The sequence below is a fragment of the Toxorhynchites rutilus genome, chromosome 3 (genome assembly GCF_029784135.1).
Source record: "Toxorhynchites rutilus septentrionalis strain SRP chromosome 3, ASM2978413v1, whole genome shotgun sequence".
In the NCBI taxonomy this organism is placed as follows: Eukaryota; Metazoa; Arthropoda; class Insecta; order Diptera; family Culicidae; genus Toxorhynchites; species Toxorhynchites rutilus.
The window spans coordinates 98,779,697-98,801,933 of NC_073746.1; the positions used below are offsets into that span (position 1 = coordinate 98,779,697).

General features: G+C 38.6%; 1 protein-coding gene and 1 non-coding gene across 2 annotated transcripts; both read right to left on the minus strand.

The window, feature by feature from the left end:
* Positions 1 to 1,998: 1,998 nt before the first annotated feature.
* Trnas-aga (transfer RNA serine (anticodon AGA)) lies at positions 1,999 to 2,080 on the minus strand. The gene has a single exon. It is a non-coding gene; the product is annotated as a tRNA-Ser (tRNA).
* Positions 2,081 to 6,869: 4,789 nt separating this feature from the next.
* On the minus strand, positions 6,870 to 11,778 carry LOC129779166 (uncharacterized). Its single transcript, XM_055786454.1, has 7 exons — positions 11,678 to 11,778; positions 11,433 to 11,600; positions 10,686 to 11,374; positions 10,479 to 10,625; positions 7,550 to 10,422; positions 7,301 to 7,490; positions 6,870 to 7,239 (listed from the first exon to the last, which is right to left on the minus strand). Exons 1-7 carry the CDS (start codon positions 11,694 to 11,696, stop codon positions 6,946 to 6,948), a joined length of 4,380 nt encoding a protein of 1,459 aa, XP_055642429.1. The 5' UTR covers positions 11,697 to 11,778; the 3' UTR covers positions 6,870 to 6,945.
* Between the last annotated feature and the right edge of the window lie 10,459 nt (positions 11,779 to 22,237).

Consider the following 22,237-nt stretch of genomic DNA (forward strand, 5'->3'; position numbering starts at 1 on the left):
AACAAAACGAGGACGGAGAGTAACTCAATTATTCGAACTAGTTTCAGTCTAGCAATGCTTTGGTCAACTCAGAGTTACCAAGTGAAAATCATTTGGTTATGATGGGTGAGGATTAATAATTAGTCGCAGTTTGCACAGATTGCGATCTGTGCAGTTTGCGATTAATCGTAAATCACATCATGCTCCCTTGTTTTCCATCCTTGTTCAGGATGTCATAATATCGAGCATGCTGTTTGGTTATGTGAAAAATACAATTAATGAATTTAACTGGCTACTGATTTAGAAGATCGAAAGGGTATATTCTCGCATATTCAGATTACGACTTGAGTAGTCGCAATACCAATATTTATACTATTTGGACTAGACTAGATTTAGACTATTTAGACTTGTGTTTAAAAATGATATATGATGACTCATTGTCTTCTTCTGCATATTTAAATGAAAATAAGAAGAGGGTAGTAATGGTTTTAATGGTATTTTTGTGTACAATTTTGAACAGAATCTGGCTCCGAATTCTTTCACGTCATCTCTTCCAAACCTTTTAAATAATGCAAGTACACACAGGAAACTATTTTTTTCAGGGCTTCCATTTGATGTATCAATTAAGAAAAAAATACAGATTTTGAACAAGGAAAAAACTCAATTCAAATGCAATTATTACACACAATCACAGTTCTATGTCAAGATCTCGCCCGTGCATCTAGGCCCAGATCCATCAACTTTTTTATATGTTGAATTCGTAGATTTTTGAAAAACAAATTTGGAAAAGACGTACATACTATTGTATAATCTCATGTTTTTAGAACTGCAAAATCGACGTTTTTGTGATACTTATTTGTGAGTAAAAATTTCAAAAATTTCATTGATTTACGTTAAAAGTGTACAGATTCGTGGTAGGCATTTGCTGTCAAAATGTGGTCATTTGTTTACATCATGCCGTCAGCGGAACCAGTGCCTTGCTATCGCATGTCTCTCCCTGGGTGATGCGGACTCAATCGAATCTATTGTTCAAGTGCATTTTCTTTCATTTTCAAATTCTTGCAACTTTTTTCCCCATGATGTCTGTTTTTCCCATGCTGTCAAACGTTTCTTCTAAAAAAGGAGCAAACGTTCTCGTGACTCGGGCTTTATTTATTTTGCTTTAGTGACCGAACTAGAATTGGAATAAATGTTGTATTTTAGGTAATTAGAATTTTTTAGTTGTTTTAATGGAAGAAAAAATTCAAATAATATAATTCTAGTGTCAGAATAATAAAAACCTAACATTTGGCGAGAAGTAAACTTGAATTACAATTAAGAAGTCAATAATACTGAAATTTCAGAATCTACCAAAATGTCAGTTGTGCTTTTATGATTTCAAACGCTAGCATTAAATGATGAAAATATTGGATCTCTTTTGACATTTCGATTGGATTCTTTTTGACAACCAATTTGATTCCGCATGACCCAGGTCTCTCCTATTTGTTCAGATGATGCCACGATCAAAGCAGTGGGGTTCAAAAACTATAAAAGTGGTTACATCACAGCTGACGCAGTTGTCAGTAGGGCTCAAAACCAATCAAACCGCCTACATGGCTGCTTATGAGAAATGCAACATCTACATGAAAATTCGAACTTCGAAAATTCAACGATTTCTAAAGCCGGACGACAAACCATGATCATTTTTCGGGCAAACTATGATCAGAGGTGGAAAAACCATGATCATAATTTTATTTGAACAAAATTGTTAAAATACATAAAAAATGAACAATTTGAACGCCTTATGGTCTTGATTACATGTGATTTTCATGAAGAAAAATCGATTTGAATTTACTAATTGCGTGAAAACACCCAAAACCGGACAAACCAATATCGAGTAAAAAGATCCTAAAAATCGTTTATCAGAATGAAAAAGATCGATCTTTTAAATATCGATCCAAGGTCGCCCTATCCTTCTAATCCCATGTCAACAATATTTTAACAAGAGTTCACACCTTGCAAAAAAGCTCTAATCTCATCCGCAGTCGGTAGGATTCGAACCTACGCTCCCAGAGGGAATCTGATTTCTAGTCAGACGCCTTAACCGCTCGGCCACGACTGCTCCGATAACTATGCACGGCTCGCATTGCATCTGAAATTGTCCTCTGCTTATCAGCAAAGCAGAACGGTGAACATGAAACAAGATTTTCGTTTTAATGTTGCGAAGGTGAACAACTGTGGGACAGGTTATTTTTGTTAGCGTGGATGAAGCGTGGGAGATTATTGTGTTAATATGTAACATCTTATGATACGACAAGTTTATTTCTGGACATGCTTGAGAGAAAAATTATGTATTTATAGTGAACGATTTACTCACGCTATGGTTTTTTCTGTTGCTTGAAATTGTTTAATTGCATATGTTTACACGATTCTTTAGGAAGCTGACAAACTATGTGAAGAGTTTCAATTCATGTGGTAATCATGAATCCTTTGCTTCCGATTTTCTCCCTGGTTCAGACTTGAGGTCAAATGTCAATCGATTCTGATGATAATTTTTATGGTGATGATTATGATGATAAAATGAAGAAATAATTGCTGGCATTTGACACTATGACCATAAGTTTCGTACTCACCCTTCATGATCATAAGCTTAGAATGTATATTTTAAAACGAAACCGAATCAGATGACAAGAAATGCATTGGTTAGACTTTCAAATGGGCGGTGTTCATTCAGATCGGGCTATGTAACAAAATTACAATTTCGAGTAAATCGAATTCAAAGTTTGAAGCTGTGTAGATTTAGTAGCTTCCAATCTTTCTCCCCATTTGTTTTTATACAGCTTCTAGTTACTCTTTAGCAAAGTCATTGATATTGATATTATTACAAAAAAAACTCTTTGATTGACCTCAGAGAGTTTTCGGACTGGCTATGTGTTCTTGGTCCACTCGGACTGAACCTATAAATATTATTTAGTGACTTGTTCCACTACGACTGAAAAATCTAATATCATATATTTCAGTACAATTTCCTCCACTAAATCATTATAATAAAACGTACCACATTTTATTCATCAAAAATAACAGATTAATATGTATTTTCAAGTACAGAAATTTCTAAAATATATGTTCCAACGACAAACGAATTAGTGTGATTTTGAAAAAAAACTACATGCAGTCAATGAAAGGCCATGGTTGGATTTGAAATCTATCATAAAAAGTTTAGTCATTACAATGTTTCAATATGAGTTACTTTTCGTTACTTCAATGAACAAAGGGAAAAATCTTCTGATGCGGAGAAATCCAACATTTGATTTGAAATTCCTTCCATTTTCTGGTTTTAGGAAAAACGAAACGTCTCTCTAGTCACTATGGTCAAATGCATATGACCATAAATGACTACTTACTATTATCAGATGTTGCTGATCAGTCGGAATAGAAATTTTTTCGACTTGCACTGTGGAGCGTATTCTGGAGCTTACCACTCAGAAAATATTCAAGGCGTATTGACATAAGAAATCTCAACTAAGAAGTATTAATAAAAATGATGCAAATAATAAAGCTTTAGAATCCGGAATCCAGCCAAACCGGTTGTATCTCGGGATGTTGTTTGAAGGTACAAAAAAATGTTTTAATATCAAAACTAGCTGATCCGGCAAACTTCGTCCCGCCCAAAATTTATTTTTTGCTATAAATACCTTCAAACATTCACGTTTTCTGTTCATTGATTGATCTTCTCATCGACCCCGTTGAATTTACCTTTTACTATAAAATTCCTAGTACTTCTACAAAAACTCGTCATTATAATATCAGATTATTTTCAGGCACAATTCTCGTTCAAGATTTTTCAACCACTTGCAAATAACATGTTTCTCCGTTACATGGAATAAATGTTTGATACAGAAAATATGATACAATAAAGACAGACCCCTCCCCTCTTCACCACTTAGAGAGGGGGAGAGGGGAAGTGTCATAGAATTCATCATAGAAACGTTTTGTGTCCCCTAAAACCTTCGCATGCCAAATTTGGCATTTTCTTGATTAGTTTTCGAGTTATGCTACGTGTATGACATCTCCCCCTTAGAGAGGGGGCTGGAGTATCTATCCACCATAGAATCATTTATTGCACCCTAAAACCTCCATATACTCAATTTGGTATTGTTTGCTTGATTAATTCTCGAGTAATGCAGGCGGCTGAATGGCGCCTGTATTATGGCGGCCCCCCCTAAGAGAGGGGGATGGAGTGTCTAACCACCATAGGAACATTTGTTGCACCCTAAAACCTCCATATGCTTAATTTGGTTTCATTTGCTTGATTAATTCTCGAGTAATGCAGAGATTTGTGTTTCATTTGTATGGCAGAACCCCCTAAGAGAGGGGGGAGGAGTATCTAGCCACCATAGAATCATTTATTGCACCCTAAAACCTCCACATGCCAAATTTCGTTTCATTTGCTTGATTAATTCTCGAGTAATGTAGAAATTTGTATGGCAGCCCCCTCCTTAGAGAGGGGGGAGGGGTCTCAAACTGTCATGAAAACCTTCCCCGGCCCCAAAAACCTCTACATACCAATTTTCATGTCGATCGGTTCAGTAGTTTCCGAGTCCATAAGAATCAGACAGACAGACAGACAGGCAGAAATCCTTATTTTTATATATATATATATATATATATATATATATATATATATATATATATATATATATATATATATATATATATATATATATATAGATTCAGATTATTTCTCGAGTAAAAATGGTGTTCCATTTGCAAGGCAGCTCCCTCTAAGAGAGGGGGAGAAGTATCTAACCACCGTAAAAAACATTTATTGCACCCTTAAACCTTCATATACCTAATTTGGTTTCGTTTGCTTGATCAATTCGCGAGTAATGCAGATATTTGTGTTTCATTTGTATGGCGGCCCCCCTAAGAGAGGGGGATGGAGTGTCTAATCACCATAGGAACATTTGTTGCACCCTAAAACCTCCATATGCTTAATTTGGTTTCATTTGCTTGATTAATTCTCGAGTAATGTAGAGATTTGTGTTTCATTTGTATTGCAGAACACCCTAAGAGAGGGGGGAGGAGTATCTAGCCACCATAGAATCATTTATTGCACCCTAAAACCTCCACATGCCAAATTTCGTTTCATTTGCTTGATTAATTCTCGAGTAATGTATAAATTTGTATGGCAGCCCCCTCCTTAGAGAGGGGGGAGGGGTCTCAAACTGTCATGAAAACCTTCCCTGGCCCCAAAAACCTCTACATACTAATATTCATGTCGATCGGTTCAGTAGTTTCCGAGTCCATAAGAATCAGACAGACAGACAGAAATCCTTTTTTTTATATATATAAATTCAGATTATTTATTTGAACAAATATTGAAAAAAATATTCCGTTACAGTTTTGATGAATTTTCATAAATTCCTTCGGATATCCTCCATCGAAGTATCAGTATCAGTATCAGGCCATTTTATTCCACAATTTTTATGTCTGCAGCATCGGGAAGCCCTTTGACACCCTTTTTTAATTTCTGATTGACAAATGCCCAATATTTTTCGATTGGGCGGTATTGGGATCAATTGGAAAGATTGAGGTATTTTTCGATATAATCGACCCCTTTTTCACGGTCGTAAGTTCCGCTAGGAAGTATCCTCTGATCGATTCCATCAATAGATGTACGTTTACGGAAATGTTGCAGCACATCATACATGGTCGATTTAGCCATTTTCAGGGAATTCACGATTTTAGCAACCGACCACGCCGGATTTTTAATGTAATGTTAATAATTTTCTATTCTGCACAACTTTTTCAAAGTTGATAAAAGATAAAAGTTTTCCAAACAATTTGCTGTCAAAAGTTTTCAGATACCCCTACTTTGACTGCTGCTATAAAATGAACAGGATAAAATGTGGAGGAGCTGTGTCTTAAACAAGACATTGGGACACCACGCTTGTCACGCTTGGGTTTATTGACAGAAAGGTTCAGTGAACGAATAATTTCGCGTTACAGACCCGTTCATTGGCTTCTAAGATCATGCGGTTTAACACCGTTGGATCATGTTTTGAGGGACTATATGAAATCTCTGGTCTACGCCAATAAATCGCAGACGGTTGACGCCGAGCATTTGCCATATTTACTGATATACTGCCTAATCGATGATGATAAACACAATCGTAGTTTTCGTTTTATATATGAGTTTCTTAATGCAAGCGTTACTCACGTTTTCATGTTATTTTGAGCCGAAAAGTTCATGAAATCATAAATAAAACGGTTTGATTTTTGAAGGATGAAAAACACATTATGACATATTTTTATTATTGAAGTGACCAAATGATCCAAAGATCAATCTTATTCATAGTCCGCTCCCAAGGACTAAGGTATCAGTGAAGTTTTGCTTGGTTGCAGACGTTGTTTCAATGGCACACACGCTGAAACTGTGAGCCTTGAAATTATCATTGACGTGAATAAATGCAGAACAACACAGGAGAAGCGAGAAGCACATGCAGCTGTTGAATGGTTGAGACAACTGCACAATCACGATCTTCAGGGTCAAACTGCATTTAACGCTAATCGTCGAGTATGAAGAAGTGCGCTGCTTTTCAATATAACTACACTATTGGCATCAGGAATGTGTTGTGCAGGTGCAAAATCAAACAACCACCGTTGACTCTACAACCAGATTCCTTGCGCTCTCTGTATTATACTGTCGGAGAAAGTAGATTTAATCCGACAATGAAGGTGATTTTTTCTCAGTAAGTCTGCACTTTGATTTACTCATCAGGCTTAAGATTACAAACCAATAATGATAGACGTCCCACTCAATTTCGAGCTTTGCTGCCAAAAGATGTGAGAGTGCCTGTCAACCTGCAGAAGAAAATCATGAAAATAACTAAGAACAGAACGCTACGTCGAATACCTGGAGAGTTTACTCTATTTATTTATGTCTTAAAAGTTTTATCAATTATCAGTTATATCAAAAATAGATTACACGTAACATTTTCCGTAATAGTGATACTTGTCTGATTTCACCGTCTCCACGATCACCTGGTGTCCATCGTAGACAACGTAGAGGGACACGTTTGGAACGACGAATACTACCGTGTCGTAGACCTGGTAGTATTTGAGCGGATACACCCCGGGAACGACTCCGGTCTTGATGGCCTCCATGATGTGGCTATCGATAGTGAACGTATATTTCATTAAACCGGTCGCTTCAACGGACTTGTCGAGTACTGGTTGAACTACGACAGCACGATCGTTCAGTACCATCTTGAGAGCCTGTGAATTCAAGTTTGAAAACTCAATACAATGCCATTAATTGGTATAATTTGAAACTCACGACATAGTTCTTATCAGTTTTCTTCACGTACACTGCCCAACTGTAGCTGGTTGGATGATCGGATGCATACAGAGTCCACTCGTTGTAAACCGGATCCTGGCTTTCAATATAATTGAAGCCTGTGTAGTTCAATACTGGATTCACTACACATTTATGGACATATCCAACCGATTTCATTAAATCGAAGTACCTGAAAGTAATAACTCATTATCATACCGTGTTCCTCGGCATACGACGTGGCGTACATACTTGGTGAATACAACATTGTCGGGCTGAAGTAGCCACACCCAGTCGTAGTATTGAACATGTTCGAACACAAGACTTTCTTTGGGAGATGTTACAACGAAGTTCACGATAGGATACTCCTCCCACATCAAAGGATACTCTACATCGACAACGAATCCCCCAACGGGCACATGATGGTGTGGCTCAACGTCATAATACACCGGCAGTACCTGCAGCACCCAGAACCAAACCGGCTTCATCCATTCTTCATACACGGGTAGAACATTTTGATAGTCTACGTTGTAGATGTACTTCCGAACAGTGGTGTACGCCTCGCAACACTCGTAGGTCACCGGAATTGGAGTGTGCTCTTCGACGTAATGTTTGACACATTCCTTGTAGGGGTAAACCGGCGTTTTGGTGTAATTTTTCTGAGCGCTCGAATAACCACCGGTCCAGCTGACCGACAGAACCATGTCGTCCTTCACGCACTTGTGGTCGTACGAGTAACCGTGGTAGTAATTCATTTTGCCATCAACCACATCCGTTTCAACGTCTTTCACCCAATCCAGGCACACATTCAGGTTCTTCTCTCCCGGTGTCTTGCGAGTGATTTGCACGTTCAATTTCTTAAAGTAGATGCCGTACTCGTTGGTGTAATGAATGTTAACATCCCAATGGTTCAGCTCGACGCCCTTATCGTTCTTGAATATGGCAGACATCTTCACATACTGCTGATAACTGGGAGTTGTCCACAGTGCATGAGTCACGTCTTCGGTGTTGACCTTGAAGGTAATCTCCACCTTGTCGGTGGGATATATTTTACATGGATTAATGTAGCCTACTACTCCGTACGTGGAGTACTGAGGTGGGAGCAAGGTTGTGTAAATCCAGGTGTAGCAGGCCATCAGCATTTTTTGGAAGGAAACTTCGGGCACTTCATAGAAGACATCATTTACAAAGATATCTGTCAGTGATTTGGGATATTTCACATGTGGCAACATTTCGATATCATACACGGAGAGATACAGGTGTAGCCCAGTGTACTTCGAGTGTTGTTCGAAGAGTACAATGTCTTTCTTCTTGTACGAGGGCGACACAATTGTCGTTAGAACTTGCTGGCAAGCTGGGCATGTATCCTTTAGATAGTCAACCTCTGAATCTGGCTTAGCATAAATTTGAGTTTTAACGTGGGTCTTGAAGCCAACCACATTCTGTACTTCATTGGTGCTCTTTGTCCATACAATTTTCAGGGAGTTCTGCTGGAAGTTGAATACTACATCGAGGTTGATCGGTATGTTGAGATCGAGGGCTTGTACACGGCGAGTTCCCTGCCACGTTGATGCAAACGGATTGTATACGGAGATTCCGTAGAAACCATGCAACCACAGGCGGAAGTAGCTGTGAATTGAGAATGTCATCTCCTGAGGGTTTTTAGCGGCCGGTGCAACGATGTCATATTTGAACTGAGATACAAGAGGCAGCTCGACATCTGTTTTGGTTTGCACACCATCCAGCGTCGGTGAGAATACTTCGACATCGGCAAGACTCAGAACCGATGTGAATTGATACTTCATTGTTGTCAATATGGTAAGATAAGTGTAGCTGTAGAACTGTTTGATGGTCTCCTCGTCGAAATATTTGGTGTAGACTACCTTTCCATTGGCCATCAGAGTGAATTCGACGTGGATAGGTTCTTTCTCGTAGTTCTTGATGACTGGCTCTTTCGCGGTCTTCGGTTCAATGTTGAACAGCTTGGGCCAAAGCATAGTTAGTGGGTTTTGGACACCTTCGAATTTGACGTAAACCGAATACAGATCAATTGTGCGATCCATGACGTACGGACTGAAGTTTATGTAGAGCTGATTAACTTTGTTGTGTTTGTTATCGGCAACTAAATTGCCATAGATGGATGCTCCAAAGTAGTGTTTCTTATCGACATAGTCATAGTAGAAAGCCTGGGTTTCGACGGACGGATCGATGTGTTTGTAAACTTTTGCCGTTTGTTTGACATACTGCCAGTAGTCATCATGTTCGTGAATGCACGACTCAGCAATGTGCTTCACCGTTGTGATGAAGAAGGAATAAAGCTGGGGATTCTTCTCGTTCTTCATAATGGCCGCTATTTTCGAGAAGTATTTCACATCTTCGGTAGACAGCAGCACCTTCAGTGCGGCTACTCGAAGGTCGAGCGGAAGGGTATCATCAATGAATACGGGGTAGACTGTTTCGAACAGCAGACTGTAGTTGTGCTTCAGAATCTTCTCCAAGGAGTAGATAGCATGAATCCTAAGATGACGATCATATGGTAGGTTCAAAACTTGTTCTGCCTTCCCAATTGGCGCGATCAACTCATAGACAGATCCGATCTCAATGTTTTTCAGTCCATGTAGCCACACTAGCTGTTCTTCGAATGTTTTAGCTTCCTTGAGGTTCTTGTAGTATACCTTGATGTATTGCTGCAGAACAGGCGAATGAACGTCTTGTTTGAATGTTTTGTATACTAGTGAGCCAAAGGTGAGGATAGCAGCATGAGCGACTTCTGGTTTGGCTTCATCCTCAAGATGGTACAGTTCTTCAACTTCTTTGAGTAGCTCAACAGTCGGATAACGTACGTTCAGTCCGGTGGAAAATAGCATGGTTGTAGCCACGATCTCCTTTATCTTGTGGCTTTTCACTAAATTTTTAATGAACACTACGGAGTACTTGGTTCCAACCATTGGAATCACTTTGTAGAAAACATCCAAAGCGGCAATATCCTTGGGTGTAGTTGTTTTGGTTAACAAAGTGTAGATTTGTTCGTAATTATCTACGGTTAATGGTTTGAGCAGCTCGATAATTCGAGTAATAACTAGGCCGTGTTTCGTGTCTGTTTCTACGTGGGTGATCGGGTTATCCTAGGATCGAATGAAGTTTTCGTAAAATTACAAAGGCTAAAGAATTTGATGCTCACCTGAAGATATTGAACGGCCTCATAGAGCATGTCTTGTAGCTTGGGACCAATGACGACAATATCTGCGGCATGTGGGATCACAGACAAACAAGGGAAATACGTGGTTTCGATAGTTTTCGCAGGAACATAGGTAACTGGATTGTAGACCTGTTGGAAGAATGAAATGCTAACCATCATAGATAACTGTTAGAATTTTTCTGAACGTACCACAAATTTGGAGAAGTCCAAAGCGCTTGAAGGCACCATATCTTTCTCAAAGGTGAGTATTTGTTGGGTGGACACGTACTGAACTTGTCCCATAGACACGGAAGGCTGGATGGTTTTGATATTTTCAGTGTGAACCTTGAACACTTTGACTCCTTCTTTGTCTGTACTCATTATATACTTTGACTCGGGATAGGAAGCATTCCAAATGGTCCAATCGTTGTATACTTTTCCCACTTCAATGTTGCTAAAAACGTAGTACGGCTTGTGTTCGATTTTCGCATAATCCGGAGTCTTAGTAACGACTACGTGTCCGTCTATTGTTTCCACGTCGTATGTTACGTTAATTTTACCGTAGACACTATTTTCGAGTTTGAAAAAAACAGTCGGCTTAACGTATTTCTGCACTGGAACTCTATCGACGGGTAGTTGGATAATGGCAGCGATTCCTTTCTTAATATTTACACTCCATTGAGTATCATCTGGCATCGTGAACACTTCTTGAACCATTCCATACTTGTCGTAGGTGACATAGAATGGCAATTTTATAACTTCAGCTTCCTTCACGATTGGCACAAATGTTTTAGCCTTGGGTGTTTTGGCGTACACTTCCCCAGCAGGATATAGCGGCCCAGTGTAAACATACACCTTGGGATCAACCACATACACGAAGGTACCATTTCCAGAAGGATCTACCGGAAAGTGTTGTGTTATGAAGTGAATTGCACAGTTAGTTTTCTCCCAATTTACCTGGTCGAATGTGAATGGAAGCCTGCAGTTCATACTGTGAACCAACTTTCGCCTCCAATACCCCTGTCCTAACATCTAGCTCATAGTGGTATACATATTCGTTCGGGCCGACTCCATGGAAGAAGTTCTTCAGCGGTTCAGAATGCACAACTGCCACCAAGGCAAGAACTAGGAGGAGGGAACATTGAAGAAAAAAAATTAAACTCACGCATGCCAATGCTGATCGTGGTTCCAAGTAAACTTACAGGATATCCACAGCTTCATCGCACCGCACTGTTGCACTGTCCGTGTTTCGCCAGTTACGTTTCCGATTACCTTTTCGAGAACAACTGTTGGTGCATCCCGTATCGGCTGCTTCTTTTAAAGGCGGTCCTTATCGAAAATGGCCAGAGGATGCATGCTGGCGCATAGGTCATCTTGCAAATGCTGTAATCGTGAAATGTGATTAAATGTTACATGGGACGGATCTGTGCAAACCTTCAGCATAATTTCTGCATCGAATTCGGCTGAATTAGAATGCGAATATAGTAATGAGATGGTAAAACTTTAATGTGTAAATCTGTGATAACAACAATCCTTCAATAAATCATTCTGAAAATGTGCATTCCTTTTAGATAATTTAATATGCTAAGCGGTTGAATTTCTAAGATTTGTTATGGAACCAAATATTTTACCTTTGTTCGTTTTTTCTTTGCATTCCGTCTCATGGTGATAACGTGTCAATATAAAATTTACACCAACAAATCTACTGTTACCAGCCTTAGTGTTTTATAAATAAATCAATTGGAAAAATAGCATATCATCCTACATTTATATATTTTTCGATTTAATGCGGTGAATTATCATTGCCTCGCGACGGATTCATTCACATAATCTGCAATATGCAATTTTATCAAGCTTCGAGCTTACCGATGTTTTCAGACTTATTATTGCACGTGTGTGGGAGAAAAGTAATCAGTGGGGTTCAAGTGGTCAGTTGCTTATTTGGTAGTATCAATATTACCTATTGATGCTGTATTGATAGTCACCTTATGTTTGAAGAGTTTTATGACATTCGAGTCACCCTGTACTTTAGTAGAACGCATGTTAAACCATAAATAAAATCAAAATGCGCTCTCTTGGTAGTCATTCGGCCGTAGTTTTGTGCACTTCGTATTTAAGGAATTTATCGTAAAATTTAATTTATTCGATATGATATCTTCGACAAATCATCAGTTCGGAAGACTGTTCACATATTCTGAACAGATATCTAGTTTAATTTTAGCGAATAATTCTCAAAGAAATTACATTTAATTTAATTTAATTTATTTCGTATCGTCTTCGACTTTAGAAGTAGTACAGACTTAACTATCATATTTGTCTTATTCTATTTCTAAAGGTATTTTTTGCAATATTGAAGTCAAATTCGTCTACCACTTCGTTGAATAACCTGCTGCTAGCAATCAGAGGCTTGAAATATGCGTAGAGGTAGTGGGGGCAAAGTGGTCACCTGTTTGTTTGGTAGTATTGACTATTGAAACCGTATTGATAGTCACCTTATGTTTGAAGAATTTAATGACTTTTGAGTCACCCTGTACTTCAGTAGAGCTGTCAAAATGTCAAAATATGAATAAAACAAAAATTGCTTTCTCGATAGCCATTGGGCCGTAGTTCTGTGCGCATGGTATCTACGGAATTTCACGTGAAATTTAGTATATTCAATCTTATATGTTGGACAAATCATCAGTTTGGACAACTGTTCACCTATTCTAGGAGAGGTGAAAATATATTTTGTACAATATCAGCGATTAATTAGCATAGAGATTTCTTTCGTGTTTGGTGGCAAAGTGGTCATAGGTGTTATTCACTTACAATGTTCTGTTTACTGAAGCTGATATACCTCGTCACATACTGCTTTTGAAGAGGTTTCTTTTGTGGCATTGACCCTGCAAAAATATGCAACGAAGCTTTATTATGCGGAACATTATGTGTTTCTTACTACATTTTTGTATGCATGAGAAAAATCAATTGAGACTCTAGGCGAATAGGCCAAGCTTATTTCATCCGTGTACCTACTATATCAAGTATGATTTGAACATATTTGGATGAAAAAACGCACCAATATATCCCATTTAGCTTGATATGTGCGAGTGACCACTTTACCTCCAAGCTAAAAGAAGTTCGATTTTCACCTTTTTTTCTAATGATGAAAAATGTACTATTTTGAATTTTTATAGTAAAAGCCGGATGCTATCTTGAACAACAATGAGTTGAATTATACTATTCTCCGAAAAACGGGAATTGAAGCGGTATGTGGACGCTGGAAATGGGCATATTCCTTAGGGTGACCACTATGCCCCCACTTCCCCTACTGAGTACGATGAGCAGGAACCCACAAGAGGACTCGATTCCGGAGATTTCGCACAGGTGCATGGAAGTACAAGTTCTCTAGCAGATAGCAACAATCTATACGGCCGGTGATCAGATGGAATATAAACAGCCTGCGCTAATTTATCCGCCGCTTGGTTAACGTCTCTAAATTAATCAACTTACATCGATCCTCATATGCCGGTAATATTACGGGGTTGGTCCAGGGTAAGCGGCGCAACGCTCATTTGATGAACGCTTTCTGAACGTTTTCGATTCGAGTAATTTGCTCTCTGTGGTATGGTGTCCAAACTTGTACTGCATATTCAACTCCAATATCACTTTTGATATTAACTTAGGAAGGAACGAAATTTTATAAATAACTCTTTAGTAGAATTTTTTGGAGGCCCTGATGCATGATTATTTTGTAATTTTATCGTAGCCTTCAAAAACAGATTCTATGTTGCATATTAAAGCTCAGCATCAGCATATTGATCGCTGTCTAAAGTGGAGCTAATAAAAGAAAGTAACTCAGTCAAATAATTTATACTTCACGCCTGATGCATGCATGTTATATGCTTTCTACCTTTGTTTATTTTATAGAGGCTATAAAATTTTGAAAAAAAGTTTGCATTGTGACATGTGCGGAAAGAAGAATCAAAAGTTATTCGCCATGCGAAATATCAGATCCGCATAAGGTGGTATATAGCCTGGAGAAACATTCATCCCACACATCATTACAAAATTTTAAACACATTTTTGACGTAGGACTACGTCTAACCTTTCAATATAGGGGCCCATTTCAATATTTCGGTGTGAAAAAGTGTTCATTTTTGAACGCTAATACCTCCTCAATTAATGAATGGATTTTGGTTCCAAATACACACATTTATAGGAAATATCCTCAGAAATTGTTTATATGCTACAAATTACGGTTTTCCAGCTCATATACAGTTCAAATTGATAAAAAACATTGGAGGAAAGAATTCCCTACTTTCCCATACATTTTGTCTGCGCTCCCGCAGCAAACAGCTATTCATTACAAGCAACTACGGGTACGGGCGAAACGTATGGACAAGGTGAAGGAGGGGGACAAAAAAGAGATTATAAATAAATATAGGCGGTCGCTACAACGTTAACTATATGGCTTTATAAAGTGAGCGATGGTGGTGCTTGTCCACATTCTATCATCGGACGCCAAGCATGAAAGACGCTATCTTGAGATTGATTTTCAGCATAAGAGATATCGCTGCATTTGCCGGGGATGTATGCGGTGCGATACCACAAGATTGAGAGGCAGGAGTTTCAATGGGATGTGGAGCAGGAGAGCCTATCGAAGTTTGTTAAAAGCGGTGGAAGCGTCGCGCAGGGTGAATGAGTGGCTAATGCCGCTCGATTTGATAGAATGCTGGAGTTTTTAAACGATTTTATTTAGCTGTGACATATTTGTATGTTTGTATGTAACATGTTTGTCTATGACACTGTACAACATTAATTGGAATTTGACCCTTTTCCTGTTGACCGGTTGATCTGAAATTTGGAACACACCTTTATGTCTGCAGTCATTATAAAACTGCGTATTTCATGATCTTGGAAATCCAAGATGGCGACCGCTAATGGCGTATTACATATTTTCTCAAAGCCCCATCAATATGGGTATCAAATAAAGAGGATTGACCAGGAGAACACAGTTAATTACGAAAAATGCAAATCCAAAATGGCCGCCACCACAAAATTGTGGATTACATATTTTTTCAAACCCCCATCAATATGGGTATCAAATGAAAGGGATTGACTAGTAGAACATAGTTATTTATGAAAAATGCAAATCCAAAACGGCCGTGACTACAACATGGCGGATTACATATTTTCTCTAAACTCCATCAATATGGGTATCAAATGATGGACTTGACTAGTAGAACACACTTAATCATGAGGAATGCAAAACCCAATTATATCACGATACCAGACGGTAAATACCTATTACGTTATGCTTGCCATCAAGCGTGTGTTGGTTGCCGGCTGAACGATAACCCCTACAACATTTGCACGACAAATTTTGATTTTTTCGTATTTGAATCTAAACGTTTGAGTGTTTGCTGTGTGCTGAGTGCTGAAATTTTATTTTATCCTTTGACTTTTTCTGTAATTTTGTGCACGAAAACTTGGTCATTGTAGGATCTGTGCTCCATGATATTCGGATAATGGATAGCCCTTGGTGTAGTCCTACGTCTCTCCGGTTATGTCCCCGACATTACCCATCCGTCTTTTTTTTTTTGGCTTGGATGAAACAATAGTCGATATAGACTAGTTCTCACCCGTGTCCGACTTCGTTACATTTCTTTACTCACTCCTTCTTAATTGACAAAACAGAATAACCCTCATGTTCCTGTAATGTTGTGTTTTTTTTTTGACGTAGGCCTTTCATTTCTGTACCGGGGTGTAAGTTCAAAGTTTCGAAAGCGAGAGAGTGACGCTGGATTGCAAGGTTTTGAATGTTAATACCTCTTTACCGGCTGAATGCAGTGGTATAATAATCATTTCATCCGAAAGATAAAATGTCAACGAGTTATATTATTGGTCCAAAAAATCGTTTCAATAGCTTAAAAATTTCTTTGAAAGTAAGCTATTGAAGACATAACAATCTAGCTCATTGATGATGATTGGTGATCGCAATGTGTTCCCGAACACGGACGCAAAATCTAGGCACCTGGAGAAACCGTCATAGCGAATACATGCAAGCTGTGATTTCTTTTGCTCGCTTGTATTAGTGTTTGGGAAACCACACATGCAAGGCGTGAGTACTTTTACTCGCATCAGTTTCTGTTCCACTTTCGCATGGGAATTGTACCCAATTGAAGTCCAAACGATGCCAAGCTGGGATCGATCCAAAGCCGACTGAAATGCAAAGCTGTTTTACACGACTACGCTATCCACATAGCCACTGATGCTGTTGCACATAAGGAGTGTATCAAAAAGTAGTCTTAAACATTTAACACGTTATTACACACACTTTTTTGTCGTTTAATCAGAGCAATCGAAATACAAGTCATTTAGTGGCGGTCATGAAGTTGTTTTCGAAATGTTTGATTTGGAAACTAAAAAGAAAATTCTGCACAATTGATGCACCGAAAAGGGTGTTACATACCACAAAATAGCAAAAAAAAAAGAAAAGTTGTAAATTTTATTCAGAAGAACAGGTCTGCATCTAAAGCCTATCCACGTTAAATTTCGGACACCAATGATGTCAGTAAAACAAAAATTCACGTAATACAACAAAACCGATTGTTTATTTCAGTAAAATAGACTAATATCTAAAACAAGAAAAGCCTACTTCGATGTTAATTACGATGTTACTTCCACTTGATTAGATGCCATTTTACCAAACTGAAGAAGAATGTAAACATGTTGGACATCGAAATAAAGAGGAGGGTTTCAGCTGTCATGCAAGTGAAATATTCCATTGATTAGTGAAATATTTCATAAACTACACTGAAAGAAAAGTGTCCGAAATTTAACGTGGACAGGCTTTATTCGTGATTTGGCCAAAAAGTTCAAAACCAGTGTTGGGATGCTTCAGTGGTTTAAACAGAGACATTGTCTAAAGACTTATAAAAAGCAAAAAAGTGGCCGAACCGGAGCAGAAAGATCGCGCTAAAACACGAGCTTGAAAGTGCATTCTCATGGATGATGAAACATACGTCAAACAAGATTCCAGAACGCTGCCGGGACCTCAATTTTATACCAAATCGAGTATTACACCAGCAGTTCACACATATAAACAGGATACATTTCATGAAAGTGGCAAAATGTTATGAGGAAAGAAGACTTTTGCGTTGTTTGGATTCTTTTTTTTTTTCAATTTTGGAGATGACGATTTAGTTACCTACAATATCTGAAAAGTCTTAAACTATATTGTCAAGGGAACTTTCGTTCTATAGTAGATAATAGTGCGTATTCGTTTTTGCGATAAAGTTCAGGAGCTTTTGTTTAGAAATTCGATTAGTTGTATAATTGCTTGTGGGGCAAAAGTGCGCAACAGCGCACCAGCGTTTTGCTCTCAAAAAATTTATAAAATATTTTCAACCAAATTTTTAACGGGACTCACAAGAAGAAAACTAATTTGAAGAAATGCTCGAAATGGCCCGACAGAGGCTCCGGGAGGGAGTCTCGAAGCGTCGGATTGCGACAGACCTCGGTATTTCTGAATTAGCTCTGAGGAAGAGGCTCAAATCAGGAAGTGATTTATGATTTGAATCTTCTTTTATTGACATTTCTACAGCACATTACTACGAATTCAAGCAAGTTTTAAAACTGGCAGGAAAGGATTGGGCTTCTAGCTTCATGAGGAAATATCGTCTGACTCTTCAAACCCTGAACAGCGCAACGAAGCAACAGCGCTCCTTGGTAAATCGTCGGAATCCTCAGAACCGAAATCCAAGATGAGAAAGAAAAATAAACGATTGCTTAAAAATAATTCAAAATGAACCCTTCTCCAGCAATAAAATCACATTCAACATCCCCCTTCTCACCACTGGATGGTGTCCACAAACTCTAGTAATGACACTTCTTCCGCTGGTAATGACAAAGCTTTTATTTTTGTTACAAGTTATCTCGGAAGTTTAATTCAAAAAGTGCGCACCTTTGCCCCCCATAGTTCCCAGCAGACGTCAAAACATTCCAGATCCGACCACTAGGAGCGCTTCAGTGAAATAATCAGGCCGTACAGATATTCTCGATCAAGCATTCAAGAAATTAAAAGAGACCTCTTGAACAGAAAATGGAGTGGGACGCAGTTGAATTTGAATTTACGAATTGATTACGAATTTACGAATTTACGAAAAAACGCGTCTAACGAATGTACACAGTTGCAGCGGTAAAAATGAAGCATCGCGAGAATGAACGTTTATGAAAAATAGTTTCTCGAGTCTCGGTCAAAACCGTCAACAAAACTAGGAGCTTGTTGCATCAGAACAGAGCCGAGGCGCACGAGAGCAAATACGAATGGCAACGTATCGAAGGTGTGCTATTCACATGTACAGGAAATGAACAAGTTTTAAGTTTCGCGCAAAAAAACACATTCAAACATACAAACACTGATGGCTAGAAGCGACATATAATCATTTGCACTCTTCCCTTTTTTTCGCCTGCTTTGCAATGGCTCGGACTGGCTGGACTGTAATGCCAGATGCACTTTAAGTGAAATATTCACTAGCGTTCACAGCTCGATGGGAAACATAAAACACAAAACGAGCAGAATAAGCGACCTTTGTTGTTTCGGGCACAGAAAGATTCTGAGAATTTTCTTCAGAGGAGATGCAATACGCAGAGGAGAGATACGCCAGCAACAGCTTACTTACTATGCAGGGGTGGAATTTACTTCGCAAATATTCTCTTTTGGCTATCTACCTTCGTTGTTTCTATTCTAGCGGCTGCATAAGGTGCCCGTTATTGACATCCCTGTTCACGAAATCACACAAATGGACAGAAAGGATCACAAACAGAATCACACAAATGGATGTTTGAGGAAATGGGAATGCTTCCAATTTCCATCAATTTACATCATATACAGACTATGGGATTGTAGTGTATAGCATGCCAAATTTCCGATTCGATTGGTATGCAAACCGTTAAAATCCGTTCGCTGCAAAATAAGTTATTAACGTTAACTTTATTTCATAAAAACGTGACCTGTTTTCTGATTTGGCACACTTAATGAAAGACGCAGTTTTACGTCAAAAACTACCGTTTAAAAAACTATGCATTTTATCTATTGAGGAACCAAATAATTGAATTTGTAAATTCAAATTCAACTGGGCCCACTCCATTTTCTGTTCAAGAGGTCTCTTTTAATTTCCGAAATTTCAGAAATTTCGGGGTGGGTGAGAATGTTGGAGAGTTATTATCCACCCAACGCTCAGTTCCCGGATTAATGAAATCCAACACGCTCAGAGAATCAACAGCAATCCAACTACGTGAGAGTGCTTGATCGAGAATATCTGTACGGCCTGTTTATTTTACTGCAGCGCTCCTAGTGGTCGGATCTGGAATGTTTTGACAGCAGTGTTCCGTCTGCTGGGAACTATGGGTGGACTGTATTTAGGAGATGCTCCTCTCGTGGAGACAACCGGTGCGTGGAAGGAACCTATGTGTTCCTCACGCCTTATTCGAAGGGTGGGAGCCCCTGCAGCTTCGCTGCGTGCTGTGAAAAGCCTACTCTTTGGGATTTGCTTCGGAAAAGTGTTTAAGTAGTGCAAAGTGAACGCATGGTTTTTTCATATGTTTATATTATGCCCATATTCTCTCTTCACACTTTATTCACACTTGTGTTGAATGCGGATGCGTCGTTAATATTAATATTGCTAACTGCTGCTGCCTAATGATGCCACCGCTGATGTGGATTCATCGATGGCAAGTAAAAGTTGCTGGTGTTGCACTCTTGCGACGGTGGTAAAGTTGGCTGCTTATGCTGTTGTTATTGCTACTCCTGCAATAGTGTTGCATCTTGTTATTTGCTTCTCTTGTTGCGTAGAGGAACTAAGGATCGGAAGTTGCATTTAAAGGTGTTGAGATCGATTAGGACAAACCCGCCAAAGTACCGTCAGAAGGATTCGCCTGCTAGAAGGATTACGATTTTTTCGGGCCCGTAAGTAACCAAACGGGCCACTGAAGTAAAATGTAGTGGCCAAGAGACGTGCCCGGAAGTTGTACAATGGAGTTCTTACGGAGTACGATGGATGTGTTCTCATGGAGCTTGAACTTAAGTAGACTGTACACTTCGTAGTTGCTCTCCGTGAATGACCTGAACTTGCGAAATTGCACGAAGAACACACTGAATGACGCTTGGGAGCAGCAAATCATTCTTCGGTGATTCGAACTTTCATTAGTCAATAACGACGCCGGCTACGTCCTTACAGTCACCAGGAGAAGGGAAGGAATGTTAGTATGATATTCGCCGCCCGAAGGCCAGAAGGGTCGCCTCTATAGCGTGGTTCCCTAGCGTTTATAATGGAAGTTAGTGGTACTCAAGCAGGTAAAAAACAGGATTCACTGAGGTAAGTGATGTGATCATGTAAATGCGAGTTATCGACCAGTCGATGAAACGAAAATCCGAAAATCTAATGTGCCACAACACACGGCAAAGATTATCTTTAGGTAATCTGTGAAGGGAAACTTGTAAAATTAATTCTACTGGGTATATATTCCACTATACATATCTACTTTTTATCGATACGATGGATGCGTCCTCATGGATGACTAAAAGTACGTGAAGATTGATTATGGACAGCTTCTCGGATTATTGGTGGCTTCCACTGGTCGAAGTGATATCCCTCGCAAGTTCAAATTCGTTGTTGCCGATAATTAAATTTTGGGTGAAAACCCATCAATAATTTCGAGTAGGATTAAGATATTGATGAGTTCTGCATCGCAAAATGTTGGTCATGATAAGCTCTAAAAGTCGTGTAGAGGTTGAAATATAAAAGTTAGAGCAAAACATCCGTTTTGTTTTCATGGTGACCCTATCGGAACTAAGATAGAAAGCGCTAAAATCAAATTTATGGAAGTTCTTCATTCTCTAGACAAAAACTGTCTTCGATAAAGGTATTACATATGATAGGACGCCCATTTTTATGTCGTCCAAAATAGGGTGACCAAAATTTTCGTAATTTTCGGTAAATATAGTTTGACATTTTTGTAGCCTCATTTATTCTAAGCAACTTTGTATTGTAAGTTTCCTTAGGGTGACTATGAAAGAACGTTTTTTTTCCTCTTACTTTTATAATTCAAATCCTACATCAAAATTGCCTCCGAACGACTTTTAGAGCCTATCAAGAATAATATTTTGCGATGCAGAACTTATCATTATCTTAATCCTACTAAAAGTTATTGATGATTTCTCACCTTAAAACTCATTATTTCAACTTTAATTTACTCAAATACAAAAAATAACATAGTTTTGCAAAACCCACATTATGTAGAGTGAACTATGTTCTTTTAAATGCCGTCAACAAACATTTTTTATGTTTGGCCCAAAAAGAATGACAAGCGAATGAAGAGAGCTTATTTTTTGGAAAGAAATATCAATAACTTTGAGTAGAATTGAGAAATTGAAAGTTCAGCATCGCAAAATATTTGTCTTAGTAAGCTCTGAAAGTGTTCTCAAGACAGTTTGCATTTAAAATTTGAAATATAAAAATTAGCGTCGAAGACAGTTTTTGTCTAGAAAATAACTGTCGAGCTCTAAATGCTAATTTACATTTAAATGCACTTTCTGGAACTTTGTTCATTGTGGAATCGAAGATGGTTACTTCCGGTTCGTCAAAACCGGCTCTACAAGCCTGGAAATGGAATGAAATCCCACAATATAATCGGGAATGATAGTGTTAGCATATATGAGAATGAAAAAAGAAAATAAAGTTTGATTGTGAGCAGATAGGAGGTAAGGATATATATATATA

Bases quoted from the DNA above. Each gene is read 5' to 3' on its own strand.
- LOC129779166 (XM_055786454.1), bottom strand. The intron at 10,626-10,685 runs GTACGTTCAGAA...TTCTTCCAACAG, and splicing joins TGGACTTCTCCAAATTTGTG to GTCTACAATCCAGTTACCTA. The intron at 7,491-7,549 runs GTATGTACGCCA...TATTACTTTCAG, and splicing joins GACAATGTTGTATTCACCAA to GTACTTCGATTTAATGAAAT.